The following is a 26,429-nucleotide window of genomic DNA, read 5'->3' as shown; positions in this document are numbered from 1 at the left end:
GAGACACTGCAGACAGCCACAGGTCTGAGAAGAAGCCCAGTGTGGGCACACACACATACACACATAAAGTAATTTAACAGATGGCTAAAGAACATTAAAGCACAATATCTTYTTTAAAAAGACAATGTTCACTTCTTAATGAACTTGCATGGAAAGTAGAGCCTAGTGCTCAAGCTTATTCCACATAACTGATGAACACACGTGAAAAGATTAAAACAAAGAAACAAACCTCAAAGCAATTGAGATTGGTTATCTGAATGAAAACCACACGGTGCTTACATATTCTACCATAGCCAGAGCATTCAACAACACTATAGACAAGAAAGTGTGACATGAGCTGCTATGAACATTTTTATCCCCTCATAAAAAGGTGAAGTTGTTTATAGACATTAAAAAGGTACACATCCATTAAGTCCATCTACAACAYAAAACCACAGAAGTTCTACATTCAAAGAAAAGTTAAGTGTTGGTCTTAGCCTTCAGCAGTTATGAGGTATTGTTTCAACCTGTGATGAGGAATGATCACTGTATTAGTAAGAAAAAGCATACTCAAAATAATTCTGAAAATTAAAAGCACTGCTTTTGTGCAGTTAATATTTGCCTAAAGAAAAAACTGATGCATCAAAAGGTCTTAGTCTAARTGGCCAACGATATACTCCAAAACCACATTATCATAGACTTTTTGGGCCTTTTCAAGGCTTTAGTTAGGTTTTAGTCATATAGCACCTTCAAACAGTGCATAGCCGGGAGATCGCAACCAAAATGTAATTTGGAGCCACTAAAGTTTTTGGACCAGACAAATGCATTGATGGTAGAAATAGGTACAGTTTCAAGAATGGAACAGAGTTGGTTTTTATTTTCATTTCCTGTACCTTTTGGTCCACAACTAAAGGAAAACAAGGGGAAAGTAGTAAAAAAAWTTTATTTCACATCTTCTGACTAATGGCCAATGAAAAAGCAATAAAAGCTCAGAATCCCTCATTTTGTCTCCCCAAACTGCCTGACTTCTCTGGGAAATAACGCTCCCACTCCTCCTCACCACTCATCTGTTATTGTCCCTAAATAGGACAGAAATTTGGGGACCTTGTGGAAATTTGGGGACTCTGTCACCCTTAAGCTCATGTCAGCAAATTGGGAGTTTGGAAATGTAAATTAGATCCAGTTCCTCTTTCAATCAAGGGAAAGGAACCTCCTTAGCCCACACAACAGAAATCAATGGGCAGCTGGGTCCCGACTAAAGTGTGTAGAGAGAACTGAACCAAATCAGGGCTCCTCTGTGCTTTAAAATGAACAATTCCAGTTTTCAGTTGTTCCAAGAGTATTAGGACTGAGAGGATTGACCTGGCAGGAAAGAGGATGAAAAACAAAGCAAGGACATGCCCTTCAGGCTTCCTGCCTATTCCATCTCAAAATTAAACAAGGAGCTTACCAGTTTTCCCAGCTTTTTTTTTCTGATAATAGGAAGCAGTTAAAACAGTGGGAGCAATGCAAGAAATTAATCGCAATTGAGAAGTAAACAAAAATACCTATGAGAAATATTTTGTTTAACAAAGAGTAAAATTACAAGTAATAGAGAAATGGCTTTTATGAGCCTTTGAAAGCTGATATTTGCTATTTTCTTATCCCCAAATAAACTAGAGTGAAACTACAATAAACTTCAAACAGAAAATAAATGCTCAGAGTGGAAAGATATGTTACCTAAAGTCCCGAAAACAAGGTGTTGTGTGCTTCAAGAGAGAAGCAGAGTCGATAAGGAACTAATGACACCTCACTCGAGTCTGTGTTTGCAGACACTCATGCACAAGGATAGCTGCATGCGCAAGGCACAGCATTCAAGGCGTGCACCAGTGCAGTGACTGATCTGCACAGACCCTGTTGTCACTGACTTGGTGAACCAGTGGCCTGGCACGTTTCTTTAATGGACAAGATCAGTATATAAGGTTTTAAAAAATCAACAAATGGCAGCCAAAATACTGCAAATCTATAATGGGGAAAACACAGAAAGAGGAAATGTGGACTGTGTTACTCGAACCAAATCGGCTTTTTCTAAATGTATTACAAATGTTGTTTCCAATGACTACTTTTTTTGTCTTCTAAGTAACACTCAGCCCAGAGGAAGTTTGAAAGAACAAGATATGATCCCCTTGAAAAGTGAAGCTTGTAGTACAAACACTGGACRAGCCTTAATTATGGGATAGATGCCTTGGCAATGTTACAATAACAGTAGTAGTCTACGAATGAGTGATAAAGGAAGCAATCCTTATTTAAAATCACTTCTACTTCTAAGTAGTAATAAAGCCTCCACAGATGAACTAACAGACATTTGCTCTGCTTTTCTTATGGAAAATTACTTTCAATGAAAATTATTACTTTATCCAACTTCTGTGTATTTCTAAAATCTTTCATATATTTCTACAAACCTTCTTACTTAGATCACCTGCTTATGTCGGCTATTTTCCCCAAGTGCTGTTATCTGTGCACATCTACTTGTTAATTTACTTTCCAGCAAACTTCCGGCAAAATACCAAACTGCCTCCATCAGGATTATGCAGTGACTTTAGAAGAGGACTCAACTAACTTGTCAACTGTGTTTTCACTTAGTAAAACCTCAGGAATAACTACCTTTGGATTAATATGAAACTGCTTGCCTTTTAGGTATCCTATTAAGGTTCTCAGTGGCTGTGCTTTTCCATACTGTGAGGTCAATAAACAAGCTAAATTAAACTCACAAATTCTTTAGACATTAGTTATTTTTTTTAAATCCAAGGTAGCATGTGGAATTTCTCCTTTAGGGACTATGTTATTTTTGTGCGTGTAAAATTTTCTACAAAGGATGATCACAATGCAAGAAAGCAACATGCAGTGTGCAGAAATAGTGGTAAACAAAGAGGAACTTCCTACTTCAGTAGTGTAGACAACTTTACTGGAAATAGTTGTGTACCTGATTCACAGAACATTTATTTTAACAAAAGGACATTCTGCATTAACTCTGTATGATCAAGATATCACAGCTCAGCCTTGATACCACACCACAATTAAGCTGTGACAGAGTGAGCAGGTACAGTGATGCCTCGGAACCAACTTCTTTCTCTCAGCTTTCACATTCTTGAAGGTTCGAAGTCTCTCTCTTCTAGCAAGTTTATTAGAAGGGAGAAGCTGTCTTTTACTGCCTCCATATCATCCAAGGAGCAGGGTTTAAGAATCCAGCGCTTTCCGCGTGCAAGTGGCTCAAGTTCAAAATATTTTTTTATCTATTAAGAAAAAAAAGAGAGAACAATGTATTATATTATGACAAATGTATTATATTATGACAAACCAACAAAAAAAAAAATCAGGATAGTAATTTTTAGAATTTTACCCACAGCTGCTCTTACGATACAGGTTATATGACATGACCTGAAAGTGTTTTCTTTAGGGGTGAGTGACCTGCTTGGAAGCTACCATTCTACCCCATACATTTAACTGCATGGGAGGTCTGAGGAAAAATTGTACTGACTTGAGGCAAAGAGTAAAGCACATGAAACATGTGCTCAAAAACATATACAAAATAGCAAAAGTAAATAAAAAAAATAGGTTGTGTTTGTATGTTAATGTTAAAAATGTGTGTTTTATTATATTTTATTGGGAAACACTTAAGATGTAGAATTTGTCACCATACTACTCTAACTTCACAAATCAAACATAAAAAATGTAGAGATCCTAAACATTCAAACATGGCCTATAGCACAACATCCCTTAGTGATCAAGAAAATTCTATAACAATTAAAATTCTTCCAAAATCACTCAGTCTTTCTAAGACTAAACAYAGAAGACTAGCACACTAATGTTAGCAGGATTGTACTAAGTATTATACATGAGACAGTGTCATGGGAGCACCAGTCTTTACTGACATCGTCAAGGCACAAATACAGACCCACAGAAAGACTGAGAAAGATTTTCGTTTAGTAGTATACTCCAATCACTTTCCAAAATAGAAAGGACAATATCAAAACATGTTTTGGATGTCTCTTAGAAGAGAACAGTAGCCTGCAGGTTATAYTGGTCCACAGTTTACTGCTTTCATTAAAATTTTAGTCTTTGAAAGCATTTGATCCAAGTCTACTCATGTTTGACTTGTCCAATAGACATTTAGTTTTTACATGCAGAACCATATCCTTCAGTACTTGCTACTGTCCAATTTCAACAGAAATACTTAGTCCTGACTTAGACATGTTCGTTGCACTTTCTTGTTCATTGCAATTATTGCCAAATAGTCTTCATTTTCTTTTCTCACAGACTGCACCATAAATATGTAGCACAATTACAGCAACAGTTATTCATAACACGGTAGGCCGTGCTGGCCTAGACAGGCAACTGGAGCCAGACTGTGTAAAGCTTTATGTGCAGAAGGAATAAAAAACACTTTCAAAGTCCATACAAACTGCAGTACCTCCATGTGGCTCTTACAGTATCTACTGATAGATGAACTACAATTTTGTTTCTCTATTAATGTATCTTAATAGAAGAAACCAAGTTCAGTTGTATCAACTCACAAAATGCAGAATTCAATCATGATCATGTATCAGGAAGGCCTTCTTATTTTATAGAATGGAATTTCAACCAGTGTTTAGTAACAAATATCAGGGRGAGAAAAATTGTGGTATTGAGATGGGAACTTCTGCTTACCCAGTGAAGATACATGTGAAAAATTCTACATCTCCTTCTATCAAAGTAGAATTGCATCAGTAGCATTTAAAAATAAAGTGTGGTACTTGACATTCACTYCCCCTTAAATAAATTTTAGAGAACATACCAGCTGAAATAAATTGGGCTTCAACAAACCAGTATTTTGTCAACGTCCCTACTTTTTAGCATTGCTGTCTCAGTGCCACATCAATATCTGCTATATTAGCACAACTATATATGATAAAAACCAARATACTAATCTGTATAACGGATGAATTGCAACGTTTTGAACAGCTGAAATTTACCCCCATTAATACACGGAGTTAATGGCACTGGTCACAGCACTGGAGAAGCAGGGTAAGGAAGCTCTCTTGCCCGTTTCAGCACAGCCTCAACTGTCACATGAGGGGAGGAAGTATAGTTGCACAGAAGGATAACAAAGCAAGGTGCCAGTGCAGCAAGCAGACAGAGCARCCCGCTGGTGTTAAGCTGACAAATATGGCTGAGTAATTTGAGATGTTTCAGACCCAGAACCCAGAGGATGTCCACCACACCCCCTCTACTGGAAGACTATTGCCATCAGACCCTGGAGCTCAGTGAAGTCAGTCTGCAGTCCTCTTTACACAGCCTCTTGAATTAAGGCTCTGCCATATGAAGGAAGGTCATTACATTGTAAGGACGGCACTTGGGTTTAAAAGTGGAAACACATGCTCAAGGAAATGATGGCAGTAAGCAGACTAGCAATGAGTCTTGTGTATTTGTGGGCAAATACAACATAGGTTGCCAAGACAGCCTCTAGTCAAGAAAAAAAGGGAGCCTTTAAGCTCTATTTCAGGGATGGCAGATGCCAACAGCATCAACGGATTTAGTGAAACAAATTTTGTAGATAAATTATTTGGATGCCCAAAACTGATTAAAACTTTTTTTTTTTCCTGTTTCTAGCTGTGGATTCTAAATGTTAGTAAATCTGCAATGTGCTGTCATCACTTTCCACGGTGAGGAACAGTTTAAAGTATGTGTATTAATTGGTCCTAGATAATTGTTGAAATTGAAGTGTTTGTTAGGCAGTTGTTTTTTCAATGTGAGAGCTTGATAATGGCATGAGAGTACAACTGCTTATATTCATGCAAGTTGAAGTTATTTCATTCATACCTTCTTACAGAGAAAAAAARAAAGAATTGCTAGATGACTTGTGTCTAATACAAATCTAGACAAATAACACTAATTGGGTTACAAATAATAACTAACTAAACCAGAAGTAGCACAGAAGTGATTTTCCACAACCCAAGGGACACTCTGTGGTATGTTACTATATTTCCCCATTTAAACTTCACACCACAATGKAGTTTTCAAAACCTCAAGGTTTTGCAAGCAGGCTCTCTGAACTTTGAAACTTCCAGAAAGAAGTTTGTAATTTGTCAATTTACTATAACTTCCCCTCCCTTTAACTCAGAAGTCATTCAATTCTAAAAGCAAGTACTTTTATTAGACTTGAAAAAAGAATAATTTTTTTACATGCAACAGATGATACATGAAAACAGACTGACACAATCAGATGCCCAATTCTTTTTATACAGTTGAGTTTTCCACAGGAATGCTCTCAGCTCTCCATTCACATTTGTTTCCCTAGTGCCTTTCTGCCCCATTGATCATTATCCATACTCATTCCCTGCAGATTTCCTAAGAGGGTGTACATTGATCACCAAAGTATCCAAAGAAAGCTGACATTCTCTGAATACTCACACACTTATGTAGCTCTTGCAYAATCAGCAGTTACTATTTTACTGCTCCCTTCAATCACACACGCACAAGGGGTTGAGTTCCTAAGAGAAGCKCTTCTGTCTTCCCCTATGCATACAGTGAAAAGCTTTCTGCCTGTTCATGTACACTGAAGTAGAATATAAACACTCAAACATGCTTCAGAAGTCTGACACATTAGATGTGCATTTGCATACTGGCTTTGTATTTTCTAAAGTTTACTTTGAGATTGCTAAATTTCTAAGAGAATTGTAGAAGAAAATACAATCAAATCTGCCTGATTTTAAGACTTCTTTACTAATTTTTACAGGATCTCACTGCATGTCTTGACTCCACATGGGGGCCTTGTTTTATAGAGAACCTGACATTGTATTTACGCCACATTCTGAAGTCAATAAAATCTAACAATACACGTTTGCAATTCCCACTCTTCCCACACTCCACCTTCTAAGTTCTATTCTACTGGCACAACACACTAAACATATGGTTATCAAATGTTGCTTAACCTACGTGCTAGAAAAGTCAAGACACAATAAAAAGGATCAGTGCCCAGAACCTCAGCTGGTGTAAATTATCATAGCAGTGTGGAACTGATGTTACTAAATTGATATACGTAAGCTGAGTAACCAGGCCCTGCTGAAAGCTTTTCTATGTTCTATTACTGAACCTCATCATCTAGTCAGTTCACCATACAAGTGAACAGAAGATCTATAGGAAAACGTAGATACTATAATATATGAAAAGAGTAATCTATTATTCAAAAGGAAAAAAGCTGATTGAAAGCATTTTTTTTTCTCATTCAAATTCAGAATTATACTACCAAATTTCATCAACACAGAAGAGCTTTCAGCCCACCATGAGTAATCTGTTGTAAACAAATACAAAATTCAGATAGTCCCTTACATTACCAGGATGGTAAATTGAGAACTTAATGAATAAAATATTTTTTCATTCACTGCTGTCTTATTGAATAATTTTACTGGGACCCAAAATTGTAACAAAACATTATATTACATCCAATCAAAGGCTGCCTGGTCTTGTCCATGTCCCCACTAGTCTAAATTTTTGAAAGACTTTCACACGATTTACCAAATATTTCTGCAAAAGGGTGACAGTGAATACATATTAAACTAAAGTAATCTAATTGTCTGAATCCATGTATTAAACATAAGACATGGTTCAGTCATCCATTCCAAATCTTTGTGGACAAGAAATGAAGTAATAATGGGAGATTGGGGTAGCCCATATTCACACTGTGAAAGTTTCATTGAGTTGTGATGCTGATAGTATCTTTTAAGATATCATAAAAATGTGCTTTTTGGGGCAACCATTTAGGAGAGAGAGGGAATTCTGATAGCTAGCTCCACAAACAACAGACAAGCTGCCTATAACAATTCTTGGGCAAATTCAATACATGTGGAAAAAGCCAGGAGTCCTTTACATAGCATTAAGTTTTAAAAAGGGAAACTACACAAAATTAGGGACTTAAAGAAAATTAACTGTGCAGCTAAAAAGGTAAAATGCTTGCAGGTGGCACAGAAAGAAATACCATAATTAGAGGCTCAGAGTATATTTATACTGCTACAGAAGACTTTAAAATAAACAAAAAAAGCTTTCAACAGTTGCAGTAAGGAAAAGGATGGTATTAGAGGTAAAAGAAGTCATGTCTAAAAGAAGAAAAGAGAAAACAAAAGAAAGGAAATTCTGGCAAATTAAATAGAAACCACAAATGTTGACCTACTAACCATAGAGTAGAACTCACTGCTTAGATCACCACTGATGCTAAAAAGTGAATTGAAATCCACTGTAGTTTATGTTGGTGTGCTGGACTGCAAACTGCACAGCCTCTTGAGCTGCTACATGAACTTTTCTGCTTGTTGTTTTCTGAGTACAGKGATATATAAGATTGTGTGGAGCAACTTAAATCAACTAGTTGAATCCACTGTCATATAGGAGTTAACACAYTCATGCTTTTCCCAAAAAATATGTTAGAAAGCTCCTTACATGACACCCCACTTGGCTAAAAATGACCTCCTGTCTGACCAGAGCAGCTGCTGTAATGTGCACAACTGTCAGCCAAAGTTTTGTGCTGTTTATTCATCCTACAGAGACACTTCACTTCTCCTGAAATGATACTTCACGTGAGTCTGCTCGTATGCTTCTTCTTAACAGTGATCTCATCCTTGTCTAGAGGGATCCTTGTAATGCACCTATGCATTATAAGCACTCCTCCTAAAGCACCTGTACCTCATATTTATTGATTCCATACGCAGTATCTCTTACACAACAGGGAGGAGAATGAAAGTGCCTCAGCTGATGAGAAGGGATAGTGATGTGCTGTGGTCTGGAGCAATTTATGCACAGGGCTACTCCCAGGAATGCCAGCTGAGATCCAACAACACTATCCGCCACAGAAATCCTTTTATATTCTAGCTCTTTAGGATACATATTTCACTGCTCACTGAATGTAATGTGCCGAGGAATTCACAGTCTGTATGTACAATCTTAAAAACTTGCAATAAGTCCATAAGTACATCTCATAATCAGATTTATGTAACTGAGCAGCCTTTTTTTTTAACTTTAAAATATAACCTGTTGAAGTAAATTCAAAAGAAAAAACAAGTCTGTCTTCTTCAGCACTTCTGTGTGGTGGCAGGGTAAGCAATTTCTCTAGGCAAGATTACAAAACCATCAGAGGCCTTTTAGTATGTCTCGTAAGTAGTAGTGAATGCTTTACAAATTAATATCTCTAGTTTTTACAGCTTTCCAATGTTCTTATTTTACTATTTTTGTTTTTAGATTTTGCCTTTTTTGAAAGACTGAAACTTGTCCAACTGAGCTTCATACTTAGCTTTGTAGGAGACTTGGATATTTTTGGCTTTTATGTCTTTAAGAAGAGGAATACAGTCACTTAAAATGATGTACAAAGTCCTTTATGCACTTTTCCATCCTAGTTATCTTCAGTGGCCACAAGTCACAACACTTTTCAGATTGCAAGTGATAGTTGAAAGAAATGTATTTTAAAGAAGGTAACTAACTATTCAGAATGAAGAAATAGATGCCAGACAAATCAACATAGCCACACTATTTCAGAGAGCACAGAATATGGGCAGATGCAAGCATGAGACCAGAAAAGGGGGAGTGAGCTAGAGGGCTGAAAGGTTTTTAAAATGGATGAGTAGGGTTTTTTTTACAGATAGACAGAGCCATGTTATAATGGATCTGGGACAAACAAGATGGATGAGAGTGAGGACAGAAAATCGCAGAGATTACAGAAGTAACACTGAGATTTGTACGTGGATGGAAGCAAAGAAAGGCCTTGAGATGCTACTGGGCTCCATCAGCCCTTTGCACAAGTCTTCACCACGTAACAGTGTACAACAGTGCACTATACCTTTTTGGTTAGATTGTGTAATTTTGTACAAAAGAAATAATAGATTTTGTGTAGCTGCCAAAAACATACACCTATACTTTGTCTTCCCTGTCTAATTCACCCAACATATTCCTTTTATACAACCAGGTGCTTTTATACAAACCAGGTGCTTTTCTTATGACTGTAGCAGCATATCTACACAGAGAAAACCAGACTTTCAGATGGAGGTTTGTATGACCTTTCACATGACAAGTGCTCACAATTATCCAGCCTTAAAGTGAGTGAAACAGCATCTCAAGTGACAAGAGAAACAATGAAAACAGGAAAGACGATACTGTACAAAAATGCATACAACAAAAGCATAGTATTTTTTTAACGCATCTTTAATTCTTTTTTTTACTGCAAAGAATTACTAAGAAGTGAAAATCATACATCACTTTAGGTTACTGCTCCTTTTGCTTTCTCTCTAACCCTCTGTGTTTTATTAAGTACTTTGGGTTGCCACAGATAGTGTCTGACAGTTACACACTTACAGGTGAAGTGCTAGAATATAAAAATCTAGAAGCCCTGGTTAAAGATAGCTTTCAGATTTGGAGGACATCTAAAATTCACATACATCCTCCACACACACCACAGATACAAAAATGCCCAGTGTACTGCATATAAGGACAATTTTCTAGTTTAGTGTATTCTTAGCACATACAAGTAGATTCTTAAGCTGTACCAAAAATGACTGATTTAATACAAGATCAATTTAAATTTATGGTGACTTGTTTAAATTACTATCATTGCCCTAATCTGTTAACAAAAAAATGTAGAATGGAAGATTTATAAAGACAATTTTACAGGAAACCTACAGATAAATTTTACTACACCACCACTCCTCCTCTCTACCATCTCTCACTCAGGTTTGTTTTTGTTATAACTTCAGTTAAATATCTTAAGGAATACAAATAACTAGTAAAGACTCAACACTCAAAACCTATAGGAGACATCTCTCAGAGACTTACAGAGTTTCTGTAGCATCCTTTTTTAAAAAATAGACTGTAGGTGCTCATGGTTTACTTCAGAGTATAAGACTACTGAGAAAGTATACTGATTTCAGCAGGAAAATATGTTAGTTTTAACTACAGATTGTGGTTTGAACTAGCAACAAAACCTAAGGCATAAYTACACAAGTGCTGAGATTTTAAACCAAAAGGTTTACCTGCAACGTTGAATGACAAAATAACGTTTTGTAATGAGAAGTAATGAGAAGTCCAAAGATCCATCCTTATGACATCCTTTCTGCAAATAGCATGTTTTCTATTCAGATAACAGTTAAACAKTATTTTCTGGAGAAGTGCATGTGTGATGATTCATCTGCGTTTGCCTAAACATGTACATAAATCCAGCACTTGAAAAAATAACATCTGTATACTGTGCCCACGTCTACAAAGCACCAAAACACTGTATGGACATGTACTCTTGTATCAGCAGCAAAGAACAGGATTTCTAAGGGCTTTGTGGTTGGCTCCCCACATTCACACTGCTGACACTGTTCCAAGGGAACAGTCAGTGCAAAGATGAAAGAAAAGCCACTCAGCAGCAGCCGTGGTTCTGTGAGGTGTGTGCTCCCATAAGCAGAGACAGTGGTCATGCCTATTTCACTTGCTCCTCACCAGCTACAGAGCACAGCATATAAAAGTACGATGCTTCCAACCTCCCTTTGCCAATGGGAAAATTATTTGTCATGCAAAGTCAATGGAAGCCCGGAACTAACCGCAATTAACCATTCCTTGTTCACAAGGAGAAACTGTGTAATAAATGCATTTTGAAAGAATAAACATAACACAGAAAGTGTTCCCAGGTTCAGCTCCTCACCGTCACAGGCTCCGTGGAGTCTCCCAGATTCTCTAGCACCAGGAACTTCTGTGGGACCTGTTTCTGAGGATTCCTTCCTGCCCTGTGGTTAGTGGACGCAAATCTGTACTTGGGGTTTTCTAGATCCATGCCTCTGGAAAAATTAATGCTTCCCACCTTATAGCAAGCCATCACTATTCCAGGCATCTCCAGACTGATCTATTTCTTGATATTTTTTAACTCTCCACCTAGAATTAGGGCAGAACCACTTCACGGTCTCTGATCAGGGCTTGCTTGAGTAGGGCCTCCCAGCTGCCTTCCGAGTTCTTCATACAGCACAAAGACACCAAGAGGAAAATTACACAGCTCAATTTAGACTCAGTCCTGTACACAGGAGAACATGCATGTGCAGAACAAATTTGCTACCTTTTCTAAAATAATGGGAAATGCATAAGCAATCACAGATATGGRAAAAAAGTGAGCGCTTTACAGCAAGAGAGGATGTTTTAAGCCAAGTAAATGGGAAGCAATATTAGCAAAGCAATGCAGAGATTTGCAGCAATGATGCTGGAAAGKACACGAATGACCATATGGATTTAGAGAAGATGAGTGAATGCAATGAGATACTGAAGAAGTACATTGTTCCTTTAGCTCTTGAACTTAAASGTAATAGGCTAGAATCTCTGTTTTTCAAGTGCCAGTGTTATTCCTTCCATTACCATAGGTTGCAGCAGAGAATTCTACTTTTCTGAAAAGTCTTTTAATAAACATATTCCATGGGAAGGGATAAGAAAATGACTAATGAATACTTTTCTCTTACCACACCAAGATAGCACTTCCCTCCATTATACTCATCCACACCTCAAGGAAACAGCTTAAATAATAGGAAGTCAATCAAGAGTTGCAAGAAAGAAGAGAGATACACAGATGTCTCAGGAAGGACATCAATGTTTACACCAAAAAATCCCAAACCAGTCCCAAAATACCCAAAATGGCTTGGGTTGGAAGGAATCTTAAAGACTATCCTATTCCAACCCCACTGACAGRGGCTGAGACACCTTCCACTAGACCAGGCTGTTCAAAGCCCCATCCCACCTGGCCTTGAACACTGCCAGGGATGGAGCATCCACACCTTCTCTGGGCAACCTGTTCACCCCCACAGTAAAGAATTTATTCTCAATACCTAATCTAAACCTCCTCTCTTTCACTTGAAAGCCATTCCCCCTTGTCCTATCACCTGTTCTATCACATGCCCTTATAAAATGTCCCTCTCATCTCTCCAAAGAACAGTCAAATTCTGACTGACAGCATTTGTAAAACTTATGGTCTCCTTAAAGGAGAGCTACAGAAAATATTATTGAAGACTCTTAAAACAGATTTTGTAATAAATCTATTGTTACTTTAAGTGAATAGGGCTTTCCTTTGTACACTCCAACAAGCACCTTTAAAGTCATTGAAAAGCCTGATTATTTCTGAAGAAAAGCACCTGGAGGCAGGTGCTATGTCCCAGCAGCCCCAATTATCATGCCTGTATCAATGAAAAACAATAGCAGATACTCCAGTGTGATTGGAGTACTGATTCCAGCAGAAAGGGAAACCCARCTTTTGCCAGCTGACAGGTAGTTCCTTCCCTCTACCTTTGTATTTGACTCACTGTTTTACCAATAGGCCGTAATGTTACACTTGGGGTAAGCATCACGCTGAAAAGGGAATAATATCTAGCAAATATAACTAACTTTTTATGAGGATGAGAAGACTAATACCAGTTGACTAAAATACCTTAATGCAACAGATTTTTCTACACATTCTTCACTCACCCAAGAAAGTAACCTATCTATTCAAAATTGTGGTCTCATACAGGTAAAATCACCTCTTTAAATTCTGAGGTTCCAGTGCYCAACCTAAGTCAGAATTCTGCACATTTGCAATTGCTAATTGAGTTTTCTTTACATTAGAAATCACCATAGGCTGTTTGCTGATCACTAGTGACAAGCAAAAAGATTACTAGTAGCTTTTACAGAGCATATTCAAAATCTGTACCATTTGACCACTTCTTGAAAATTAACTATTATCTATGATGATGGCTAAAAAGACTTTAGCTAAATACTCCTTACCAAGCCAGGAAAGGTTCTGTATATTGAAGTTAACAAGTTTAAGTTCCAAACTCACATATGAGAAACAACCAATTATCCTGTCTGAAACACAGGCTTGTAAAACTCTCAGTTACTTGTAAAACGGTCTGCTACACACGAGTAAGATGTTGTTTAAATGAGTTGTTTGACTAGATGCATTCACCATGAAATTGATTCTTTTAAAGCATTATTTTAAAACTTGATACAAGTAAACGGCGTAAACTGAAAATGAGAAAAAATCTGGCATTATAAAGTGTAGGTTGCAGTATGAGTTTAGTATTTTATGAGGTCGAGGGTTACATGAATGAGAAACCCATCAAGAACAAATAGCCATTTGTGAGGCAGTAATTGAAAGGTTTAATATGATTAAACTATTCTGCCATTTCTATGCCAAGTATGTGTAGTATAGGACCTATTGTTACATCATCACAGCCTATGCTGAAGTATTACAAAGGCAATAAAACAACAGATAGAACACAAGTATGTGCTTTCAACCACAAGCACCAAAAATAAATCTGAGCTGTGACTTTTCCAGTCTGAAAGTAGCACTGTATCATAGCTTTATTCTTGATGCTTCCAGTTAGATTTAGTATTACTATCCTGCTATGTCTATTATTCAGCGGGTGGCACGTGAAGAGGGTAACTAGAAACACGTTACTAAATATTCCTCAATCTCCAGCTCAGGGACAGTTTTCAGCTTTACAATGGCCCAGATTTTGATATAAAAGAAACCACTGCAAGGAGGTCATGGATTTGAATATATATTTGAAAATACCCAAAGCTAAAAATATGTTCTTCAGTAATATTTTAGATTTGGATGTTCAGTATGGTCATATAAAAACAGACAGATAGATCACGCCAGTTTTACTGAAAGGACTAGAAATTGCAAACTAATGTTTTATGTTTGCTTCCGCAACTGGAAAATGGTTCTATTGTTTTATAGTGAGTTAGTGTACTAACCATATGTTGCTAATAATTCAGATGCTTTAGTGACTTTTAATAAAAAAAGGGTACTTAGTGAAGAGGTAGAATTTGAAATATTAAAAATGCAACATTTCCCTGTCCTCTCACTAAAGAAATTGTCTCCTTACAGATGAACAGTTTAAAACTAACAACAGTTTAAAAAAAATTACTATTGCCAAGTGTTTTATAAGTTGCTCCAGAAAAGCTGGAAAAGATGCTATGTTGCCTACTGCAATACTGTTTTGGAGATGGATCAAATTCTCAAGACTCCAAATAAGTATTTGCACATTGTACAGCAGTTTACTCAAAGTGAAGAGTGCCACCAGCCACACTATTTTATAAGCCCAGTTGCAGACAGATTAATAGAAAGGACAGTGTCATCATCATGTCAGTCAGACCACAAGCAGTGCAGCAGGAATTGGAGAGGGTAAGTAGAGAGAGGTGAGAAGAGATCAGCCATATAAAATGGCTTTCGATGACTTACAAKCAATAAAACATCCCGCTTCTAAAGATGCCTAATCCATCACAGCAGAAGTGACTTCATATTAAAAAAAWTCCATTCCAGCTGGTAGTGTATCAGCTTGATGTTTCCCAGCTAGAAAGTACAAATCTGCGAAAGGACTTGACAACTTGAATTATCTGAATAAGAGTATACTGAAAAGTAGATAATGCTTGGAAAAAACAAGATGAAATAGTGACATTTGTCACAAAAAACAAAAAATATTTCCTTTGTTTCCTTGACAAGAGTTAAAATGTATTAACAAGATCTGCCAGCAAAAAGAAGGTATAAATTCAGTCAACAGTGTTTAGATTAAAGACAAACATGGACAAACAGTACAACTGGATTCTATAAAAACATCCACTGGCTAGTGGTCTGATTAGATCCTCAGCTATTCTTGTGGGAGGAGAGAGAGAGGGAGAACACTTCTGCTCATTTTATACAAAACATATGTAAGACCATAATGCTTCTTGCAGGATTTGTATGCTCCATTTTTAATTAAAGGTTACATATCTGACTTTTCTGAATTTTACCAGACATGTTAGATAAAACACAAATTTCTTTCCCTTTTAGCTTTGTTTCTTTTGATGGATTTAGCATTTGAAGAGAAAAAGACAATTAAACCACCTTTGAATATTATTGTTATACTGTTTTACTGTTACAGCCTGGACACTCATGAGGCACTCATAAACYAATCTTTATTTCTGTGAACACACTGTTGCCTACTTTGCACAATGAATTTTCTAACCTAAAGGGTAAACATGAAGGGTTCAATTATTTGCTTTTCAGTATATGATTGATCCACAGTATATGATTGATCAGCTAAGTTGGTTTGCCTTCTTCACTGGGTGACATTTTAAAGCATGTCAGTGACTGACAGACAACCCAATAAACAACACTTCGTTTGTGCACAAATACCCTGAATAACGTGCAACTTTTCATTCTCCCTCCTCCTTACACTACATTCAGAGACAGTAATTTTACTATCAGCTATGCAGTTGATTCATGCTTGATAAAACAGTATAAGCAAGATAYAGAATTTCACTTTAGATATCAACACATTAATCTACAAGCAAGATCAACTCAGCTTGTATTGCATAAAAAAATGAAGTGACATTTTTTAAATGGCTGCACAATAATGCACAGATGAAGCAAAAGGGGAAATACAATGTCTTGTTAATGTCCTATCCAATACTGCTATGTCTTGTTAAGCCCTTCTAACATCTTGATGGGCTCTAAAGAAGTAAAAAACTTGGTAATTTTTTTTTTTTTTTTAAAGAACGGTCCATTTACTGATAACTGGTACCAAACTGAAAGGATACATAACATCCAGTGCAACAGAAACCCATTTTACAGGAAAAACCCCAAACTTTTATGGTTTGACACTTTGATATTGGCACATGTTTAGCACTCACACTTTACAAGAGACTGTGATATCACAGTGATGTAAGACCATGTTCTGTCTGATACAGACAAATCTGGAACACTTTGAACCTAGTCTGAGCTTAAGCTGAGGACATTCAGAAGCAGGAAACAGCTAGGAGAAAAATTAGGAGAGAGACATCAAAAAGAAAGACAAAAATAATCCCTTTGCCTACAATTGCTAGCATTAATGTATTTTACAACCATGATCTAGGCCACCTTCCTGCAGAAGGAAGCTAGTGCAAAAAAGTCGGGGTCAAACCTAGAGTGACATGGTTCACTGAATGACCAAACAGAGGTTTACATATTTCCTTTATGGCTGCTGGCACTGGTTTTGGCCTAGAAGCCTCTAATGAACAAAGAGAGCTCTGATCCCTTCTGGAGCCATTCATATGTGATTAAGAGCCAACAATACAGCACTTTGATCCACTGAGTTACAGAAAGATTGGATGTTTCCTGAAGAAGTCATTTCGGGTGAAAAGGGAGGAGAAGAAAAGAAGAAAATTTTCCTGATCAGGTCAAACTTACTGAGACAGAGCTCTTCTCACATTTGACATGCATTGTACTCTCTTGAGAGTTTTGAAGCTTTGGAAAGATGACAGATGACTGAGGTTAAAGAAAAGAGGAGTGAACTGTGGTATCAGTGTCTCAAACTTGAAGAATAAATTTAACTTTTTGAAGAAGGAGTAAGATTCATTTTCAAGAGATGGAAATTGAGTTAGGTAATGTAAGGCATATTGCAACAAAAATGGACATACAAAAGTACAACCGTTACAGCAAATTGGATAGCATCTTTCACAGATACGTCTGAAAAGTTTGCAGCACCACTGTCAAAAATACATACTTCCTCACGCTGATGTAGCTGAAAACAGCAGGAGATGTATGGGTAAGTCTATAAAAAAAAATCTCAGAGAATGAACACCTGGTTTCTTGAAAGTAATCTTTCTATCTTGACACCAATATACTTCACATAACCCAAGAGAATTAAAGGCCTGTTTGAAGTTAGAAGAGCATGTTCTTGACACACCATTTGGAGGAGTATTTACTTTTTTTCAACAGACATAAGTATTAAGCACAGGTGATGGATTCAGATCCACAGGAATGAACGGAGGCTGGAATGTCTAGACAACCAGGAAAGCATAACACAGGTGTGACAACTCTGCTTGACTATCACATTCCAACATTTTCAGTATAAACTAAATAACTTCCATCATCTGTTGATATAAAAGCATAAGAGGGAAAACATATTTGGCTTTGTCTACTACAAATGTCTGCTCCTAATAATTTATTTTGGAAGCGAACTCTCCTTTTCATATTTGGGTTGGATGCTTCCAGCTCCACCTGGGAATGGCTCTGCTCTCTGGCTATCCAGCACAACAGTTCTTAGTTCAGAAAACACTTCAAATTATTTGTCACTGGTATAATCAGACTGCTCAAACTTGAATGCTTTTCATGTGGCTGTCCTACTGTACAGCAGGTGATTTTTTGCTCAAAAAGAAAAACTTCATATTTTAAATTTAAACTCTAACTTCTTGAATCCTTTGCCAGTGTTTGTGTACTATGATTCCTAAGGTACAAAACAAGCTAAACACATTATCTTTCCTCAGATGATTTTTGAAAACCAACAATGTAGAGCTGCACTGACAGCCAACTACCAAAACGAGGAAAGCTGAGGAGAAAACAAACGGAATCAACAAGGTGATAACCCTAAAAGTAGCATCCATTGTCTCTGTTTGTCATAAAAGGGGATTTGCCACCAGTCTTGTATCATGAAAGAGAATACCACCCACTATAAAGTTTCATAGTGCTATAATGCCAGATGCATATTAAAAAAATTTTGAACTACTATGCATAGTACACAAGCAAGGCAATTAAAGGTTATCTGCTCCTTAAAGCAATACAACTTATCTGAAAAATGCATTTTCTATCTCTAAGAGAGTGAGGTACAGTTTGCCTGTTTTGGGGTCGAAGTTATGGAAAAGTTTTGTTTTTCCTATCACACATCCACAGGATAGCATATTCAGCAGACAGCTTATCAGTAAAATCTTCAGTAATTAATATTTGATTACTCCTGTCATAATTTCTTCTGCTTCACCTAAGATAATCTCTAATTAATCATTTAATTTTAATCAACTAATTAAAATGTATTAAGAGACCATTTGCTAATTCAAATCCATGAAAAGGAGACAATTTAACAAATCCATTAGATAAGTACAAATACAATTTTTGGAACTATAGAATTGTAGACAGAAAAACAGTCTCTTTTGAAAAACGGACAGTGGGTTGTTCCCCAGGACTGACTCGTGAGTTAGCAGAGGGGCAGGAATCTGGATAGCAGAACTCTCCCATGACATTTACAAAGCTGCAGTTCATCAATATCACTGCTAAGAGCAGTGTTGTTTTGGTCTGACAAACCAAAATAACTTATTGACCCTATTTAGAATTGACAACAAAGGCATAAATTACAATGGCAAGTAAGCAGTTAAGCCAGTTGATAATTTCTGCCATTCTGCAACTGAATGCAGCAATACCTGTGCTTTCAAAACTTCCCACAACCACATACAGCTCAAGTGTGATTGCTCTTCTTCAACTTCATGAGTTTTCCACTTTTCAGAGTTGTCTGCACTGCAAAAGTACCCCATATGTAATTGTGTGACAATTTTCATTGTTTTCATTATATTCTCTGTCTTGGAAAGTCTGTTTCATTCTTTTCTAGTGACTGAGGAACTGATTTTTTGACATTAGCTTTAAAACAAACAAAAAAAAAAGAGCATGATCATAAAGGTTGTTGTAACAGGTTATGATAATTAAACTGCATACAGAGTACCCGTATACTGCAGTTGCAACTCTTAAAGAAGCTGAGTTATGCCCAGCTTCTTAAAGAGGCTTTCCCAGAAAAGCCTTCTAACTTACTTCCTCATTTAAGTTCAAAGTAAAAGATACAGCAAACTTTTGACTGAACTTGTCTAAAATACATGTGGCACAGTACAGCCTTCACCTGGACAGCTGCCAGCTAGGCTGAAGGATGAGAATCTGGCATATCAACACCAATCAAATTGAAAAGAGTTTACTCCTAGGCTCCATGGCTAAATTATCACCTTTTTTGCTTTGACTGGCCACCTGGAAAACTGAGGGAAGTTTTCTCAGCGTTCACTGGCCATGAGCAAAGATGCTTCATTTTCTATTCAATTTTAACTGCAGCAGTAGAATGGTACATGTTTCTCAGGGACAAAGGTGAGTGTCGCAGGACCGAAGCCCTGTCCTGGAGTCACACAGGATGACTAGAGCTCCTGTTGCGGGTTTACATTAAAATCAAGTCAAGTAYGCCCAACAGAAATGAAAGAGAGCTAAGTGGACTACACAACAGTGCAGTTGTGGATTTTTCTTTGTTTTTTTCTTTTTTCCCCTCTTTTTGTGGATTTTGTTGTTGTTGTTGTTGGGGTTTTTCTTTTTGTTTTTTGGGAGGTTATGGGGGCCTTTCCTTCTTTTGGGGTACATTGTCTGGGATTTTTAAATGTGCATGGGTTGTTTATTTGGGGGGTTTTGGTTTTTATTTGGTTGGGTTTTTTGGTTGGTTGCTTGGTTGGTTGCAGGTTTCTTTTTTCAATAACTCAGTTCAACTGAGAACCCAGGAAAGTAGGAATAGATGAAGAAATGGTGAAGGATATAGGCAACAGACAGCAAAAGAAAGACATGTTCCACTAGAAACAGAGGAAAATATACAGAACTCAATGYAAAAAGTTCAGATTAGTTACAGATTAGTTTTGTTTACTAGAAATTGCAAGAGGTCAATTATGAGGCACTGTATAAGAACTCCATCTTCATTACAGCTAATAATTTCTCTCCAACTTTCCCATTCATTTTGGAAGTCAGCTGAAATCTCTCATTTCATAAACTCCATATTCTGGGTAATAGTCTTAGGTTTAAAACCATGTATTTTGCGAACAGTACTGAGATGTCAAAGGAATACCATATTACCCCCTGCCTTTCAGATTACCCAAATGTGAAAAAGCTTCAATGTAGGCAGCGTTTTTATGACTCATTCTTTAATGCAAGTACCAACTGCAACCACTCTATTATCCACTCCAGTTCAACACACCACGGCCAAATGCAAATCATCATCATGGTACACCCTGAAAGTATGGTGAATAAAACAATACGGTAACATTTACCATTGTCACACCCCATTACAAGATCTAATATAACATCTAGAATTCTACAGATAATCATGTATCTCATATATACAGAGAAGGTAAAATATTCAAACCCTACCTTCAATAAAAAGAAAATTCAGATCTTGGAATTTTTTCTTCATATAAACATATAACCATCAAGCATTATGAGTTCAGCAAATTTGGTTTCTCTACTTCTATGTCACTTGCTTTCATTCAACGTGCACACACACTCTTTTCTTTAGGCATCACTTAAGGAGGCATAAATGACAATAGAGATAAAAGCTCTCTTTCTTAAAAATACTGCTGGATTCTTGAAGACTTTTGTGCAAGAATGCCATCTCATACTTGAGATATTAATGAAAGAAATGTMATCTAAACCTATGAGCTAAATAAGTACTATTTTCCCCGTTTTGCAGATGGAAAGTGGAAAGATTAAAATCCTGAAATGGCAAGTTACTTCATCAAGTGTTTGATTACCAGTTTTGAGCAGTTCCCACTCAGATGGGTAAATACTTCACTTCTGACTTGGAAGCAATTTTTTCCAATTTTTCCCAGCCACCCCCGCTCCAACTATGTTGGAATAAGCTCAGCCAGGTAATGGCTAGCCAGAAGAAAAACAACACTTCTTTTTAGGAACTGACACCAGCTCAGACTTGTTCTTTTCTGAGTCTGTGCCTTGGAGAAGTTCAGGAAACTTGTCATTTCTACACAGAAACTGCCTCCTAAAATAGACTCACTTATAAACAGGSTCTGGCAGCACCTGGATCTGGCACATCTTATGACCCCACAAGGGGAATGACACAGGTGAGTTGGTGAGGAGCTGTGACATGTTTTGGGGTGGCATTATTAGTGCTCGTTGTCTAGCTATTCAGTCAGTTCCTTATAGAGGAATTAATATATCCAAATTCTGAATTAGCTAGCCAGAAGTTAGACTGCCAGGGAGGGAACAGCAAAAAAAGGTGCAGRAAAAGGATTGCTTGGGGGACAAAGGATCTAATCTCTCTTTAGAACTCTTTAGATCATCTCTTTAGACACACAGAATGGCCTGTGCTGAAAGTGTCCTTAAAGATCCAACTGCCCAGCCATGGGCAGGGATGCTACCCACTAGCCTAGGCTGCTCAAACCTCTACCCAGCCTGGTCTTGAACACTTGTGGATAATTCACAACTTGTCTGATCAATCTGTTCTGGTGCCTCACCATCCTCACAGTAAAGAATTTCTTCCTAACATCTAATCTAAACCTACTCTCTTTTCAGTTTAAAATCATTCCCTCTTATCGTATGTCTACATGACTTTGTAAAATGTCYGTTTCCATCTTTCTTTAGTCTCCCTTCAGGTACTGGAAGGGCACAATTTGGTGACCCCAAAGATTCCTCATTTCCAGACTGAAAAAATCCCAATTCTTTTAACTTTCCACATAGTAGAGGTGCTCCATCCCTCCAATCATCTTGGTGGCCTCCTCTGGACCCTCTCTAGCAATCTGGTGTCYGTATGCTGAGGACCCCAGSGCTGGATGCTCCAGGTGGGTCTCAGCAGAGCGGAGCAGAGGGGCWGAATCCCCTCCCTCCCCTGCTGCCCACGGTGCTCTGGGTGCAGCCCAGGACACGTTTGGCTCTCTGGGCTGGGAGTGCCATGGCCGGGGCATGTTCAGCTCTCACCCACCAGCACCCCCAAATCTTTCTGGGCAGGGCTGCTCCATCTGTTCATCCCCAGCCTGGGCTGGTACCAGGGGTTGATCTGACCYAGGTGTGGCACCAGCTCTTGGTCTTGTTAAACAAATGAGATTCCTGCCAGCCCTCTTCTCAAGCTTGTCCAGATAAAATGTTGGGAAGCAGTATATTATAATCATTTAAAATGATGAAAAAACTAGGATTTTCTACTAAGCTCCTTCCCAGTATTTACAAGTCAAAAGACCAGTACATTGTAAAGACAATTAGGTTTTTCATCTACATACCTCAACTTTTTCGCCTAACTGTGGTATGTCCATATTAATTTTTTCCCCTTTCTGATAACTGTGAATACACAAATTCAATGGGTTTAAAATAGTGTAAAACGAAGTTTATAGAAACCATATTTTGTTAGCAAATATATCTCTTATTTTTAAGGGTAAATTTATGCATAAATAATTGCAGTATGTTGAACAAATTTTTGCCATTTCCTCATATTTATGTATTAGGACTTCCAGTGCTGTGCACATGTAGCACATATAGTCGTTCAAAAGATAGCTGAGACTTCTGCTTGGCATGAAGCCAAGGAGAGGAGATTCTAAAGCCTACTAACAGTCCATCATGACTGGGAATTAAAGAATCTTGTGGAACTATAAACTGTCTAGAGAGAAAATGAGAAAAATAATAAAGTTTGATCAGAGAGTTAATATATTTTTATTAGTGCCTGGCAGCAGACTAGTAATAGACTATTTAAATGTGTACAGCTATATAACTGTCTTGTGTCAGATGCACAGTGGTGAAAAACTTTGCAGACAGTAGAGTATTTATACTCTAGACAGTGGAGTAATAATAATAAAAAAAACCCCACCAACCAACCAACCAACCAACCAACCAACCAACCAACCAATCAACCAACCAACCAAATAAAAAAACACAAAAAATCCCAAACCAAAACCCCAACCCCCCAAAAAAACCTGACTAGACTTCACATAACTCTTATCTCTATTTATCAGGCTGATATTCTCTGGAACATGGAGATTTTTTAAATGAATCAAAACATTACCAAATGTTTCCAGACTATCAATGTCAATAATTACACAGCAAGCACTGCCGGGAAACTGGAATTCCCACATTAAAATCCCAATCCAAAACACTCAAAACACAACTATCCCACCAAACTCTGTCTAAATAAGGTAAAAATAGCTGTTTGATGCTCAGCAAATTTGCACAGTCCAGAAGATGAATGCTGTGAGGTAGCTCTGTCAGTGGCTGAAAAAAGTAATATTCTGAAGCACGTCTGGCCCATTAGTCTAGAATTTCATAGCAAGTCTCAGGGATAAAATACTATTTTCTCCATAACAGAATATAAAATGAATATAGAGTATTTTTTTAGATTTTATGTTTCCTCAAACACTCATGTCCCGAGGAGCCAGATTTTATGGTTGTAGAAAGTCTTGTGTTTAAATACCAAAAAAAAACGTATTTAGAAAACCAAGGATGTTTAAGAAGTTCCAGGCTCTTTTTTTGGCCTTTCCATTTCCGTTTACTGACACTACAAACCTCATATTAATTCATTTTAGCTACCAGCACATCTGAGAAGTTTGTGGATATAGGGTTAATGAGCACAACTGAAGATTCTCCAAGTAAATACAAACAGAAAGTCAGAACTGATTATGGAAACATTAACGGTAGTTTTTTTGTTGTCCTCCTCGCCCATCAAAATCGTCTTACTGTTTACTTGTTAAGGTATTTATATATATATATATATATACACAGAATTTAAAGATAGAAAGCAAAAACTTCAAAGAAAAAGGAGAAAATAATCATTGCCTGTTTATCCCTCTTCATTCCTTCCCCTCTCCCCCCCCAGTCAAGTGCCTTTCCTGTGCTTACCTTGTTCTGATCTTTCAAATCCACCCAACTGGACAAGAACCATCTGCTGCAGCACCACAGCCCACAAGGCCAGGAATAGCATGGAGAACCATAGCATCACTTAGCCCACAGGCTGTTTTCTCACGACTGCTGAAAACGTGTCCAAGAGCCAGGTCATCCTGCCTTCCATCTCCCACAGAACAGATTGCAGTGACTCAGGATCCTTCTGGGTCAGAAGTCCGCTGGGCCAACCTGCTGCTGCCGTACACAGAACTAATTCACCCTCTTACTGCCACTCCACCAAGCCTATTTTCAAATCATTGAAATGTGTTCTGGCAGACAGTTATGACAAATAAATGCCTTTTAGCAGCAGACTGAAGTGAAGCTCTGGGACATTCAATGAGAACAGACGTGCAATTCAGCTTAACACTGGACAACTTGTTTTTCTGAACGCGTTTTTTTCCTAAATGATGCTTCATCAAACTAGAGCAAATGCTATAGTGGTATCAAATTTTCTATGCTATTCTTGAGGACCTCTTAGAACTAAACCTGGGGTCCTAACACTTTGCTATGCAAAAGCAGTGGTTATTTTAGTGATTTGTTTAATCCGTTCTAAGTCAGTAAACGTGCACACAGTCAAGTTAGTCAACTTCACAAATTGACTTCAAAAATGATACAGAGAAGGGGAGAGAGAGAGAGAGAACTGCCAGAAAGAGAACTTTAAATGATAAAAATTAATAAACTCCCTAGCAGAAGAATTCAGATGAAATTATTACATATGCTTCATTTTTATTTCCTGCTCACTATGTAATACAACTTATTTTGGCAATCAAATCATAGTAAAAAGATGTTTATGTAYTGAGCTTCCCTTATGTTCTCTTCGTCCTCTCCCTGAACACACAAACTAAGAGGACACAGAAATTAACCAAACTGCAAAAAAGTCCAAACAACTCCTAAAATAGTCTTTCATTTGCTTGAAAAAGTTTCAGGTACCACCTGAAGTCAACAGAGGAACTTTCCTATTGGTACCTTATATGGAAACAACTGAGATGTGAAATCTTCATACAGAAAGACAGCTATATTAAGCAAGTTAAACAGTGTTGTCTTTCCTTACTGTTATTCTTCACCGTTCACCAGCCTTAATCTGATAACAATCCACTGATAGCAGTGTTAAAAATGCTTTGAGAGCCTCTGATATAAAGCAATACCATGACTACCTAATTAGTACCATAAATATCACGTATTTTTCCAATTAAAATATAAACACAAGTTCCATTAAAACTTTTGTCCTATACTACACCAAGTTTGAGATACATAATTGAATTACAGGGAAAGTGAAATGCCTTGTTTCCCTGCTTTGAATAATATTTAAAAAGCCAATTTAAAATTCTGGAACATCACAGCAAGACTGATTTCAATACAGTATCAGTAATAATGATAGCTTAAGAACCAGAAAAAGACGCCAAGAAAAAACCCAAAGAAATTACTTCTCCAGGCAATTGCGATGTCTGCTAAAGGACAGGTGACTGGAAGGTGACTGGTAGCATCAAGACAAGTAATAAATTTAAAGTCTGGAAAGTCAATGTGCTCTCTACACCTCCATTGCAAATTGCAAATTACTTTCAGTAGTGCTTTCTTACTCCTGAAAGTTTCAAACACAAAAGTATTTAAAAAAACAGTCACAACCTGCTGGCTGCTTGTCAGAGCTTTTTGCTGTTGACAGATGTTTCCTTAATAGCTATAGCAAAGGTGATTTGTAAGAAAGATCAAGACTTGACGCTTTCCTAGCTGTTCTGTACACAAATTTCAGGAATGGTGGGAAAATCTCTTCATCTGGGACAAATTCTTCTTTCTGAGGAGAAAWGCACAGTGGAAGTTGCACATTCAGACAATGATGTCCTTTTTCCCACACAGAGATCTGTGGTTTTTTCACAAGTTACATGGCTGTTTACTGACAGCAACCTTCACCTTTCAAAGGTAAAATAACCTGGTGCTAATGAAAAAAGAAGTCTAATGTCTGTACTTAGAAACCAACTAGGTGCCATGGGTCACAAAGTAAGAA

At 37.4% G+C, this 26,429-nt stretch overlaps 1 protein-coding gene across 3 annotated transcripts in view; it reads right to left on the bottom strand.

Annotated features, from left to right (window-relative positions):
• Nucleotides 1–838: 838 nt before the first annotated feature.
• The window catches only part of ARL15 (ADP ribosylation factor like GTPase 15), a 222,173-nt gene continuing 196,582 nt past the window's right edge, over nucleotides 839–26,429 (bottom strand). For all 3 annotated transcript variants that reach the window (XM_057389693.1, XM_057389694.1, XM_057389695.1), the window contains one exon: nucleotides 839–3,251. In XM_057389693.1, coding sequence (XP_057245676.1) covers nucleotides 3,099–3,251 — 153 coding nt within the window. In that variant the 3' untranslated portion in view covers nucleotides 839–3,098. The remainder of the gene's footprint in view (nucleotides 3,252–26,429) is intronic.

This window comes from Malurus melanocephalus, unplaced genomic scaffold (assembly GCF_030028575.1).
Source record: "Malurus melanocephalus ecotype Western Australia unplaced genomic scaffold, MMel_1.1 scaffold_18, whole genome shotgun sequence".
Taxonomy (NCBI): domain Eukaryota; kingdom Metazoa; phylum Chordata; class Aves; order Passeriformes; family Maluridae; genus Malurus; species Malurus melanocephalus.
This window is presented reverse-complemented; position numbering and strand designations above follow the sequence as displayed.